This window comes from Etheostoma spectabile, chromosome 13 (genome assembly GCF_008692095.1).
Source record: "Etheostoma spectabile isolate EspeVRDwgs_2016 chromosome 13, UIUC_Espe_1.0, whole genome shotgun sequence".
Taxonomy (NCBI): Eukaryota; Metazoa; Chordata; class Actinopteri; order Perciformes; family Percidae; genus Etheostoma; species Etheostoma spectabile.
The window spans coordinates 27,215,465-27,229,819 of record NC_045745.1 but is presented as its reverse complement, the minus strand read 5'-3'; the positions used below and the strand labels follow the sequence as shown (position 1 = coordinate 27,229,819).

The window sequence follows — 14,355 nt, the reverse complement described above, 5'->3', positions numbered from 1 at the left end:
TTTTTCAATTTGTCCAAGAGGCCTTGCTCATTCAGTTTTAACACTGCCAGGTTAACAGCATTTCTTGAAACGATAAAACATAACTTGTAAGAAAATGAACAGGTCCGTGAGAAATCTAATATAGAATATTAGTAAAAAATAGTGATAAATATCAATGGTTCATAAGGGGAGCACGGAAGGGACAAATTGGTAAAGAATTTCACTGGTGTGGAAGGGTAAGAAGCATTTGTTTTACAGCAAAGAAAATGTTAAATATTAGAGAGGTGGCATGGAGGGTTACATAGCTTGTAACTGAAGTGTGCGGGATGGGGACATTCTGTCATTGTTGAATCAGAAAGAAGAACATCCAACATGCAGCTTAACATTCATCACAATTGACAGACCAGCATTGTAACTAGCAAAAACGAAACATTTCAGTGTTGAATTAGAAGCAATGCAAAAGGGGACCACAGAAACCAGGAGGGGAGAGAGGTTGAAGGGCTAAACAAACAAGAATGGGGGAAGATGACACGTTCACATTCAAATGGATTTACTGGGTGGGACTAATGTACCAATAACCTTAAGAGAAAGAAGAAACAGAGACACAAACCAGATACATAGGACATAACTGAAAATGGCTTAACATTTTGATTAAACTCATAATACTGTTCACTCATTGATGCACAAAAAGGCGAATTAAGGAGTGAGGAATAAGAGAATGGCAAAAGGAGACATCAGGGTAGGTGGAATTCTATAACAACATGGAGGATATTGTTATATTATCCCACCCACCTTAATGCAGAGCCTTTAGGTGTGGCCACACCATAGCCCTTAGAGTCGAGGTTGCCGCCCACTTTCATGGTGTCACAGGGTTTCCGCTGCTCTATGTACTCGTTCATTGTGGATTCGAGTAGAAAGGCGAACTTGCCCTTCGACTTTCGTACCCTGGCAACCCCATCTGGTGTTGTCTTGGCAAACACTGAGGGTTCAGCTGATTTCATGTATGACCACATTTTCTCATAAACTGCTATTTTGGAGCGCTGCATTTAAGGACAAAGAGAGAAGACAGAGTTTAGTTATGCACTTAATTAAACATTGACAACCATGAAAACATTCGTAATGAGCCACTTTAGGTTTGGGTAAAAGGAAAAAATTGTCATTTTTGGGAACTACTTACATGAGAAGATTGATACAACTAAGAGAGCAATATCAATCTTCTCATGTACCCCAAAGCAAGAAAGATAATACGCATATTTTCCAAAATGCCAAATTGATTTTTAAAAGCAACTCTGAATCACATGGAAAATAACTGCCGCACTTCCTGGCTTCTTGTACATCCAAGTGAATTCACCCTTTAAGCAAAAAAAAAGTGCAACCGAGGTAGTGGGCTTTTTGCCAGCAGCCTGAAGTCTGACAATCTGGCAGCTCAGCAGAAGCAAAACGCAGGCCATGTTTGGTATCAATATTAACAGACACAAGTGACCTCCTGCTCCTCAGTCTGTGTCCCTACCAGCAGGTCACAGCTGGAGTCCCAATCACCATTGTTTCATTTCTATTTAAATATTTAAAGTTATTGGGCTTATGCGTTTACATTTGTGCAATTACAGTGTGCAGCTTGATGATACTATAATACAGTATGTAGTTATTGAAGATATTAACGAGTACAACTGCAGGTTCTCCACTGAATGTTTAAGTGCAAAGGCTTCACACACACACACACACACTTTCATGACTACAACTAAAGGCCAGTGTGCATTCCTGTGAGGATTCAATAACTATTCTTTTTTTATACTATTCTTACTATGGGATGATTTTGGTATTTTGATATATTTATTTTGGGCTAGGTTTATAAGTAATTATAAGTAATTTTTAAATATTATTATTGTTTAATATATTATATATAATGCTATAATAGTATATAGCATCCTATGCGGGTTGTTTTCTCTCTTCTAATCTCTTTTGAGTCCACTTTTCTTTAAAGCAGCTGACAGATTGTCTTCATCATTTTTCTCATACTCACATAAACCAGTCCAGCTCAAAAAAGATTAAAATGGAGAGTGATCAGTCACTTGTTATTGCACAGTCATCTGTTCTAACATGATATTCATGAATCCACATGATGTTAAGCCAAATATTAATTCAAATAGTTTGTGTTATATGTTGTATGACACTAAAGGCGCTGTCTTTAACACATTTGATCCGTGTACTCCGAGACTGACAGCTTCACCTCTGTGGCCCAGTCAGCTGCCAGCTGGAGGAGCTACAGACATGCACAGCACAGCCCCGCTCTGACACTCAGTACGCTGTTAAAAATGGGCAGCGAGAGGCTGATTGCCAGTCACCGGGGAGCTAGAGTACCCAGCTGTCTACAATAGAGGGAAGAATAGAGAAGCTGAAGTAAACTGGGCCAATGTGACCTTCTGCTGAGCTCGATGAGGGGGGGGGGGGGGGGGGGGGGGGAGCGCCACAGAGGAAACATTGGGTTGAACTTAGCATATCCCTACATGTATTCAAGGGGCTGCTTGTCAGGATTGTGATTTAGGGCATGACAGGCAGGTTCATAATCGCTCAGTCAAACAGGAAGTAGATGTGCGAACGAGCATCTGACGTCAGAACTCCGAAACTCCGGAGCAAGTTCTCAGAGAAAATCAGATTATTTTATTTGACATTTTTTTCCATTTATTGTTGGCCCTATATATTTCTCATGTTTGTTCTTGCATGTTTGATTATCTGAGTTGTCCTTGCCAACCGGGCACTATCACCTGTATTTACTTGCTTATTTCTAGTATTTGATATGCAGAAATCAAGTGTGCGGGACTGGTTTTATCCAGACTGTATGTTCAGTCCCACATCACATCTGGTCAGTGAAAGTAAAGAAAAAACATCAGAGTGAATTGACAAACTATGTCAGCTCGATGGTGTGCATGGTCATGTTGTGTAAACTATTCACCGTCGCTGTAATGGATTGTGGGCTCAGGCTAGAAAGTGAATCATTCTTGACATATGCACGATTACAGTTCAGTTGGGTGTTCATTGAAAATCTCTTAACATGACAGTAATAGCTGAAGACAGGCCTGACCATAGTGTGAAAACAGTGATTCTTTTCTGGGTTATATGAAGATGCATGCTTGTCAGGAGCAGGTTGGTCGCCTGTGTTGAAATCTGTACAGCTCCTCTTGCTGTCGGAGTCGTTATTCTCACTACGGCTGCTTAACAAAGACTAATTATTCAATAAATTAATTTTAATTAATGACTTGTGTAGCCACAACAGTCTTTTAATAGAGCACATGAGGAATGTAGGTTAACTGCCCCTTATCCATTCTGGAAATAAACTGGTCTAAACTCAAATTCTTCCAGCTGCCAATTCATCTGTTAGCAACTGACTGAATGGCTGAGAGTGATTCATGGCCCTCTGTGTGCGTCTGTCACGCTGTCATCCAGAAGCAGAGACGACTGGCCACAAAAAGCATGTGCAATGTTTCTGGTGTTTCTTTTTTTTTTTATCTGCATGCAATTCTTAGTTGGAATAAAAACTAATTTACAGTTTGTAAATGATCAGTGGACACAGATGAATGATGTAACTAAATAATAGCGAGGCTCGTTTAGCAGCGCTGCTGTAATTAAATTAAGAATAATCACTAACACACTTTGATTTTGGAATATAAGGTAAACAAACTGCTTGTGCTCTCCTTTCCCACTTTAGCTAACATTATTCAATGTCACCCCTATTATAATGTGTATAATATCTCACACAAATGGAATGAGCCAAATAAATGTCAGTCTAAGCAGCTTGTTGAAAGTACTTCTGGGAAATGTGGGTTAAATGGAAATTAAACAAATGAGGTATGCCATCTTAATATGTGAGCTAAGAGGTGCTGGTATGCTGATTTTTTGGACCATGGACATAGTCTGGCTAGCTGCTTCAAGTCTAGTCTTCTAACCCCTTTGCAAAGCCCAGGTCTGAGAACAAAGCATGTTTTAAATCTTTCTGAAAAACAGAAAAGAATAAAATTAAGTGTTTGAAAAACGGCTATGTTGGTTATCATCGTATATGACATGCATCAGATCACTGTAAAATGTATTTACAGCTCTTAGTAATCATTATCTTTGAATCACCAGATTTCAATAAGGATTGCTTAGAATTGCTTCTCCGCACTGACAATTTTAGTTCGGAGGAAGAAAAGCAAACTATTTGTCACTCAGGATGAAGTCACTACACGCCTGTCAATTATCTCCTCAGGAGCACCTCTGACAATTCACAGCCTGCCAAATACAGTGTGGATTAGCACATCCATAGCCGCTTATGGAGCTGCTTTTAAATGTGATGATTCACCAGGAAGCCTCAACAATTATCAATGATGTAGTTGAATTTAATGTTTCTTTAACAGACATGTCGAAGGGGTATTTTAGGGCTGCTGCATGTGCCAATCACCTAAAGATATTCTTTCTTTACTTCATCATCTCTTCTATACAATGTTAACATTACAAAAATGAAGAAATCTGCTGAAAAGAGTTGCTTGAAGGTCAATATGGGTATTTAAGCAAGCAAGTGAAAGAAACACTTGCGTGTCCTGTGTCCTGTTTAATATTGCATCTGGTGTCTGTCCCTGCAGTCATTATAACGGAACTTTAGTTTGAATTATTACACAATAAAAACGGAGAACATCAACACAGCTATGTGACTCGAGATGAGCTGTATTAAATACATTCACTTGGGGATTTTAGAGAAATCTACATCTAATATGAAATGATCATCCTTTCCTTACATGTTGACTAAATCCAGATCTTTGAAACCATTAAAACGTTGTATTTTATAATCAGTGAGTTTCAACATGCTGCAGTTGTATTCTCTTCTGCACACAAGTAATGATTTAAAGCGCTCATAATATGCTCTATTTAGAGGTTATATAAGAATCATTTTACACGGTTTAATTTTCAAAAAAAAAAACATATCTTAGTTGTACTGCATTGCTGCGGCTCCTCTTTTCACCCTGTGTGTTGAGCTCTCTGTTCTAGCTACAATGTAAGACATCTCACGTCTGTTCTATGAGAAGTTTAAGTAGTAATAATAATAGTGATAACATAAAGTAAGAACTCAATCTACACAGCTCTATCAAGATGGAAACATCTCTTTATGAGGGTGTGCCACGCTAGCAGCTAGGCAAGCATCATTACGTGTTAGAAAGTGACGCACGTTTGTCATAGAAGTAAAGGCTGGACAACAATAGAGCTGTTGGAGCAGTTTGTGAACACTGTTTTCTGCTGGAGATGGAAACTCCCTTTGGGGTGGACTTTGGGCTTTTTCACTTTGTAAACCTATGACGCGCACAAGAAGATATATAGCACAATAAAGGAAAGGGAAAAAAGCCAAAAAGCATAATATGAGCACTTTAAAACACTGCAGTGCACTGCAGCGAGTTACAGATGACTTTCTCCACACTGATCATGTTGATGGCTCCAATTCAATGCTTTTAGACCTGAGTTTAGCTTGGCACAGCAGACCATGCCACTCTGCTTAAACGCCTTTATAAATTGGTAAGGTCACAGAAACAGTGCACATGCCTCCGCTCACATCCCTGCAAAATCATTCCTTTCCACCATTGAACACACTTTTCTCTTGAGACCTACGCATGCTTTTATTTGATTACGTTTGGACTGACTCTGTCCTAACAAGAAAGCCCTCTCCTGTTAGCTGTGAGTGTAAAATGGAGCAGATAACCAAACCTTATTGCCAGAAACAAGCTGCTTACCTTTACTGCATTTAAGCATATTTACATAAGCTGTCTGTAAACCTCGGAGGAGATTGTAAGATGGGATTTTATAACTCCTGGTCGGCTAAGGCAGAGTCTGAAACCAACACACAGTGCCTTCCTGATCTCTCTGGAGTCAAACAGAGAACACAGGGTTTGTATTTATCAAATGTCTCAGACCCACTTGGAGCACTCACACCAAGAGACCGACTAGGACTAAAAATACACACAGCTCAGAGCCGGACACTGAATGTGAATGACATTTCAATTTCCGAGGAATAGGACGTCTTCTTAGAGATTGCTTTTTATTTAAAAAAAAAAAAGCCCACTCACTGGAATTATAATGACATCTTGTAGTTCTTATTGGAAAAGTTTTTTTTCTAAAGTTTCAAACGCATAAATAGAACTGCCATGAAAATCAGACTGAACTGTCATATCACTCTTAATTCTTTATGAATTGCTGAGCACAAATGTGGGCACCGATTTGGAGGGTGAGACAGAGCAACATCCTCACAACTTGATATTTTTTTACAATTATTTCACTTGTTAAAAAACCTACAAGCTTACACAATCTGTCAACTGCTTTTATGAATGGCCAACACTAAATGAAGTTGAATTCTTAAGGAATTCTTTTTTTTAAGGATGCAGCTATATTTTTTTTCTTTCTTTCTTTGACCTTGATAAATTATTCCAGTTGCCAGAAAGTGTAAAGAAATAAAGTGAGATTTGATAGAGAGAGAGAGAACCAAAATGAATTTTGTGGCCAAAATAGATTTAAAACCATAAGCCTAAAACCATAATTTAGTTGTTTGGTAGTCACAGAAGGACTGATGCTCTGCTCTGCACTTGAATAAAAGATAAGCTCATCTTGGCTATCCATCTCTAAGCATCTTCTTTAAAAACAAACAAATGCATGCAATTATTCTTTAGCTGCTTACTCCTTTAGTAACTGTACTCCTGTTTTATGATGTACTGAATTAATCAAGCGTAGTTGTAGCGTAAGTACTTTGGAAGTGCTGTATCAGGGGAAAAACAATTTTAGACATTCTATTATTGATTATTCATTAAAGTTTTTACCTGGCAGGTAATATATCAAAACCCACAGGAAAGCCCCAGGGACATATTCAGCTCTGAGCTTATTAACTACAGTTAGAGCTGCTCTTCTTACACTGTGCGGCGACAGCATGGATGCCAGCCAGCTGAGACACTCACCCTAAAGAACTCCTTAGTTGAGCCTGAGTCTAATGTCCCATAGGCAATCTCTGTCTGCTTGGCCAGGTCCTCGGCACTCTCTATGGGAGAAACCATCCTCTCCACGGTGAGGAAGGCAGCCAGGTTAGCCGTGTAGGAGGAGATGATAATGAGGGTGAAAAACCACCACACTCCTCCAACGATACGCCCGGACAGAGATCTGAGAGGAGGAAAAAGAGCAGACAGAGAGACATGAGTGCAGCGTGCTCAAATCCATATAGAGAGGGGAAGAAGGATCATTTCCCGCTGTTTCTCCTTTGTTTGGTACATTATCAGCCCAGAGGCTTAGCTCAGAACTATCTCCTTAATTTGAAGAATTTTATACTTTTGGAGAAAGTGTCCAGTTTAGTGATGAGAACTTTAATGTGCAAGTCCCTGGTACTCCATGCTGTTTGCATAAATACATTTAAGTGAAGTAGCATTAACTAAGTATAGCTGCCTTTAAAGCTGATTCATTCTTTAAAAGCAATAATAAGCCTCATTAACTCAACATAACTGTCTACATTTAATGTTGGAGATAATTCAGGTGAGCACCCATCCCAAGAAATGCTCAGCCACTCAACGGCCTAAATCCAGCAGCCTGCAGAAGGATGCCAGACCTGTGATGAGCAATGTCCCAGAAACTGTTCACGATTACTTGGGTTAATTCCAGGGACAACACTGGCTCAAAGTAAGCCAGAGTACTGCTAGGTTGTGTACATTTTTTTGTCTTTGATGAAACAAAGCAGGTCCTGGTCTTATTGGTGTTGCAGGTGTTGGTTTAAAGCTGCAGCCATGTTTTGGTGCAGATATTCATTAGAACGTTTGAGTTCATCTGTTGTAATGTAACATTCGCAACCACAAATTCAGACCAGAGGGGACAGATCAGTGCTTTTTCTGAAATAAAACCACCATGAGACTCAGTCTGCTATTGGATTCAGGGTATGATGAGCCAAAGCGCTCCCTCAAACAGATAATCCCATCCTGTTCACTGGCCCACATCAGCGTAAAGGCTCTGACAACTTGGAGAGCAACCCTGGATTCATATTTTATATTTGACTATTCTCTCTGGTACTCTCTCCCCAACTTCCATGATCACACACATATTCCACCAAATGAGCTGCTGGCAGATGAACTTGCATTTCCTATTTCAAACGAGAATACATTTGCACTGCATCACTGCATTGCAGCTGTACTGCTCTGGATTTCTTCTAATATATAGCTTATTTATGGATTTATGCTATCCTTGTGGCGCTTTCAAGTTGTAAATATTTTGTGTGTCCTTCAGCAATCAAAATCTATGCTATGGTGTGACTCCATCATCAAGGTTTCGGCGAAGCTCTTATTCTAGGCAGACTTTATATTAAAGTCTTATCTGTAGATGGCTTATAATTGGGATAATTATCCAGAATGGCCTGATATTAAGGTCAATAACCATACTTTAGATGATGTTTATTCACACATGGTTGAACCAGAGGCAAAGTTGTAGTCACAAAAAAGCACTAGAGAGTACCATAGTAGGTGTGATTAAAGTGCAGAAATCAGATAATACACTTCCTCCTCTGGTGACTATAGTGGCTGTTAAGCAAAAATTATTGAAGCAGCAGTTTCCATTCTAAAACCGCATGTACTTTGGAGCCAAAATAAGATCCCCAATTTGCTACTTAATTGATTTTTTACCCCTGATTTATTAAACTGTGCAGACCCACAACTTACACATTCCAACTTTCCAGAAGCTGCTTCCTCCACGCTTCTCAGTGACATTGACTAGAGTTATGCTTAACTGTAGACATGGGTACCTAAATTTACAGTATGTAGAGCCTGTACCATCAAAACCATAACTGTCAGATGCAGAAGCCAACCATCTTAATCTGCTAATGGGACAATTTACCAGGCTGACATCCAGCCCAAAATATATAGACAATAAAAGAGTATTTACTCGATTTCACACAGAAACTACACTGTATCAGATTATTAGATTATAATTATTATTTTTTATTATTATTATTACACTTTTTACCTGTCCCTATCTTTTAGATGTTTCTTCTAGGTGGATACCAATAATTAAAAGGTTTTTGTTAATGTGTTTCCCAAAAAAAAGAATAAAACCAGCTTCTATACGACCTTCCAAAGTCCCAGATGAAAGGATGACGGAAGCAAGAATCCTTGAAGAGGTCAGGAAGAGCCCAACAGTGATGAGTAAAGATAGGAATGGATGAATAAATAAATAAATAGAGGGGATGATTATTCTATTGGGATTATACATAATGGAATTATGGTGCTGATGAGGTTTTTGCCCCACAAAATGCATTATATGCACCAATGAGATGACCGTAAAATGGGACATGCAGCAAAAACACGGTAGCCCTCCAAGAGTCATGAGAAATTCCAGCAGCTACTTTGAATGAAATGACCCCTGTGCATTTTACAGCCCTCAGCATGGTGGATATAAGTTATTTGTGGATGCAAAGCGTCACTGCCTGCATGCAGTTTTAAAACCAAGGTTTGTTTGCTCAGAGAAAGAAATGGGAAGAAAGTGAAGTGAAGTGAAGTGAGAAGTTATGTGGACAGCACAAATACAAAAGCTCAAAATAACCTATATGCACCATGGCAGGAAGGAGATGTATGTATGGGACTATAAAATGCAGAGAGATGACATGGACAACTGAAGGGTGGTGGAGAATGAATACAACAACCAACCTTGGTGAGATATCGCATCCTTGCTGCATGAAGGCACCCAGGGAGAACCACAGGCTATTAAAAATCCCAAAGTCGTTTGGAGGGTCTGGGGGGCTCTGAGGGTCTTTGGCCTCATCATTCTCGTCCAGATGCCACTCGTAAGGGCTGAAACGGCTCACCAGGAAGAGCACCACACTCACGCCGATATAGGCAAAAACTATACACATCCAAATCTCATAGGCCAGTGGGTCCAGGAAGGAAAACACCCCAGGCTTGGACTTTTGAGGCTTCTTAATCATAATGGAGATGCCCAAGCTCATAAAGGGCTTAGAGAAGTCTATCACTTCTTCCCGTACCAACGTTATAGTTAGAGGAGCCACGGCTATGTCAGCTCTCTGTGAAAATGGGAACAGGCACACCGGGAGTTAGTCTTACAGAACATATAACCAGCCAGTGTTACATATTAATCTAATAAAAGAAAATACTGATAAACCAAAAGTCAAACCAAATATACATGCACAGGCACTCAGCTTTAGAGTGAATTCGTGGAGTAAGGAGATTGGACACGGTGAAATGCGACAGCTTAGAATATACTGAATAGCAGATCTGTGATAATGCCTGGGAGAGGAATATCTGCCATTTCAAAATGAGTCACTCAGCATTTGTGTTGGCTAATGTCTTTGTCTTGATCCAAATCTCCTCCATGAATCAAGTAGAGGGTTGGAAGTCAGAGGTGGAGGAGCTTATGCAAGCTGTCCATGAAATGTGAATCAGCCTGTTAAAGTCAACTCCATCAGATCCTCTGCAATCGCCCGACAGACTCGTCGATGAGTATCTCATTGCAGTGACAATTGTTTGCAGTGAGATGCTGGGTGGTATTGTAACTTAACATTAAAATATGGAAATATGTAATACAAAGGATTCACATATTAGATAAAGCTAGTTGGGTCTCATTCTGAATGCAATAAATAAGGCAGAGGCCTTGTCATGGCCATTTTACATCTCCTTCTGTCTAAGCTATCAATACTGGGAAGGCTGCATTAGAGCACTGTTTGCATGCAGATGTTTTTTTGGTTCCAGTCTGCCGTGTAAGATTTTTTAACATTATTCATTCAGCAGCTGAGGTCTCATAAAAGATGCAAATCGTCTCGTTAAAGCCAGTTCAAGTGTAAGTGAGCCACAGGATGCATGATAAAAAGACTAAGTGATGTAACCCACTCTGCCCACTATGATTAAAGTATAACATTTTTAAACATCTATGTTTTAAATTGGGTGTTTTTTCGCTTGGTTATCACCATTTTGTTTTAATCGGGTGTAACATTCCTGTGAAATGATGACAGCACTGGGGAATCATTTAACAAGGCTTCTTCACCAACTGCTGCGATTTTTACTACTTGAAGACAACAGCTTTAGTCCTGTCCTCTGTTGATTGTGACATGGAGTAATTCACTTGGCTGATGAGAAGGGCCAGAGGGAAATAGCTCAAGTTCGATATTTTAAATGTTAATATTCACTATAATCTTACATGATATGCTAGGTGGACTGAAAATGGACTGAGTGACTTTTATAAAAATACCAAAGACATTTACTATGTTTCACAATAATTTGAACAAATCAGAAGGTGAAGTAACAGGAAATGATACAAAAAAATGAACAATTAACCCCGCCCCCCTTATGAGCTACACAGGCGGACTGACACTTACCCCATAAACCAGTTCACCCACCATCCCGTTCCACGTCTTGGTCTCTGGATCTCTGGCGCCGTACTTCCCATCCGGGACTACTGACAGCTTATATCTTATCCCCACATGTTTAGCAATTTCAGAAGCTAAATCGACACAGTAGCCTTCATATCTGTCATTCCCATCCATCTGCATATAGTTTTTCTTGTACATCACATATGGAGCTTCCTGTTAATTAGACATAATTTTGAGTTCATTGTAAAGAAAGACGCACATCCACAGTGGCCGGACCTCACGGGTCACACAAGGCCGTGGTTGGTACTGTAAGCATGCACACATGCTGGGGTGACAAGCAAACAGATGTGGGAAACATAAAGAGACAAATAGAGCCGAGGTTAAAAGGATCTACACAGCATCAGTTACAGGCATGTTATAGGGGGACTCGACAGACTACAAAAGCGGGCCGCTGCTGGAGTTAAGAGGCCAACTGGGCCAGCGGGAGAAGCGAAGCATCTAACACATATAAAGGAGGCAAGGCAGGATGTCAGGCCTCCCTCATGCGAACCTAATCCGCAATCTAAAACTGTGGAAATGGGTGATAGGCGGGGGGTTGCAAGTGCCTTGCATCAGTGTGGCACAAGGGGCAGGGACAAGCTGAATGGAGCACCTTTCCAGTTCATGAAGTAAACGTCAGTGACAGTAGAGCAATACATCAAAAACATGGAGTTAATTCATTCATCAAACAAATATTAAACACAATTATGTGTGAGCCACGTGAGAAGAGTAGTTGTATGACCACATAAAAGGTCATACTGATTATTTTCATTCGTTACTATCATGACAATAAAATAATCTGCTTGTTGGCTCGATTACGTCGTTTCCACATTACCTCTGTGCCTTGGATTTAAATAAAATATCACGTATTTCCTCCAAAATACAAAACATGTTTGCCATCAAACCTTTTTTCCATTAATTAAGGTCACACTGAATATTTTCAGCAATGGTGATTTACTTTTTCATACGGCATGAACATGTTTTTTGACTAACAATAAAAGTCAGCTTTAGAGGAGAGTTACGTAATGCTTTCACAGTTTCACTCCTTTGCTGTTCGAACTAGTCCCTCTTTACTTTCTTTTCCAGCCTGCAGTCATGTACAATGTTACAAAAAACAAAATGAAAGAGCCGCACCCTATAATAATAGGACAGCTTTTCATTAAATATGGCATTTTACTTTAAAGTTATGAAATGTAAGAAAAGCAACATGAAGATAATGACATGACTGTGACATATCTAAAATAACAGTTGTTCAAATTCAAAGTTATTCAAATCAAAGGCATGCCTGGCAGTGAAAAAATAATACGATGACACTACTCTTCTTTTTTCCCTTTCTCACTCACTTCCTCGCTATTGTTGTGTTTCCTGCCTGGTCATGAGGATAATGAGTTATTACACATTGAGATGAGAATGTATGGCTATAACATTCTGAATTTGTCTAAGATGAAAACATAATAGGCAAAGTCAGAAGGAAGGAGGGGCCATGGTTTTAAATGTAAGATAAGGAGCACCATATCTTACATTTAAAAATGGCTGATGATTACTAAGCTGTGATAACTGTCTGTAACTACTCTAACTAGCACTTTGTCTAACGCTGAGCCTGTCATACTGGGAGCACTGTTTTTTAGAGATACCTACGATAGATGTGTTAAAATTCAGTGCCAAAGTGAATTTGGACAAAGAGATAAACAGCCAAAGGTTGCATCCTTTGGTTGTTTATGTCCTCCTTGTGTGCAGATCATTTCATGTCTCCAGTGAGACACATCTGATTTACCCAGGCGTCACTGACAGTTTACTTAATGAGAGGGAAACATGTTTACTTACGTATGCACTGAATGTGAATACAATGGTGTCTATCTTTATAGATATTATTATTACCAAAGCCGTTATTGTGATGTCACTACTACAACAGCCCACCGTAATATAAAAAAACCAAAATGCTTTGGCACCCACACGGATACAGTTGAAACACTCTTTGTGAATCGACTGTTTCAACATGTAGTGAGTGGATGGAAAGCAACTGAAAATAAAATAATTCTACCCTCCCAGGACAGATTGCAACAATGGACACCTTGACCTTGAGTGGCAGAAATCTTAAGGTGAAACACTTAAAACCTGCTTGAGAGTGTACCATAATAGTAGTGACCACAATTGTTCGGTTTTCCACAGAAGAGGACTCGTTGGTGACTTGCTGATCCATTATAAATACAAATTTTTCGTACTCATTCCAGTAGCCGATCTAAAAAATGACACAAAGGTTCACAGTTATTACAAGAAGCAGAAAGACTTTTTTGTTTGTTTTTATTACAGTGGAGCCTCCCAAGTACAGTATGTGCGAGTTGGTTGGCACTACTTCTAGAGCCGGAGACGGACAGAGTGTTAGTTTTGCCTGATGTAGGATTTTATAAAAAGCTTGTAGTGTTGCTTCTCACTTCACCTGGGCTACACTTCAGCAGAGTAGGTGTAATCTATTCCTGGCTCAGCAAATGTTCTCTTACATAACAAGAAAGCAGCACCGATGGAGCACTGGAAGACTGATAACATTAATACCAGCATGACATACCTAATAGTCTAAATGTGCCTTATCTAGCCAATGCAGTAGGTTGTTCTACTGTTCTATTAATAATACACATAGCACACATGCAACACAAAACAAACACTGGCCTGAGTCTACTGAACCTGAGATGATTCCAGTGGCTGCATTGTGTTTATTTTTGTTACACTCTGATATATTCAGCCAAGAACAAGTCAACGTTTCCCACTTCTGGTAGCTATGATGCACAATACTCACTCTGTTGTCACTGCAGATTGTCTTACACTGAGTTTAGATATGGGGCCACTGTGTGTTGCCTTGTGAGTTGAACTATAGAAACAGTATGGGGGCACTTCCTTTTTGGTGCTAGCTTTGTGGGAGTTGTCAGAGTTCAAGGTCAGGGAGCTAGGCACACCACAGTGTGTGTGTGTGTGTGCGTGTGTGTGTG

General features: G+C 39.7%; 1 protein-coding gene across 3 annotated transcripts in view; it reads right to left on the bottom strand.

Annotated features, from left to right (window-relative positions):
• gria3a (glutamate receptor, ionotropic, AMPA 3a) overlaps window positions 1–14,355 on the bottom strand; it is a 73,505-nt gene that overhangs the window by 12,928 nt on the left and 46,222 nt on the right. For 2 of the 3 annotated variants that reach the window (XR_004334692.1, XM_032533955.1), the window contains exons 9-13: window positions 13,506–13,613; window positions 11,342–11,548; window positions 9,660–10,033; window positions 6,942–7,140; window positions 772–1,019 (exon numbers count right to left, since the gene is read on the bottom strand). Coding sequence is in view for 2 of the 3 variants with exons in the window: in XM_032533955.1 (XP_032389846.1) it covers window positions 772–1,019; window positions 6,942–7,140; window positions 9,660–10,033; window positions 11,342–11,548; window positions 13,506–13,613 (1,136 nt within the window). In the remaining variant the exon portion in view is untranslated. Of the gene's footprint in view, window positions 1–36; window positions 61–767; window positions 1,020–6,941; window positions 7,141–9,659; window positions 10,034–11,341; window positions 11,549–13,505; window positions 13,614–14,355 lie in introns of those variants that run through there. The other variant, XM_032533956.1, reaches the window with a different exon arrangement.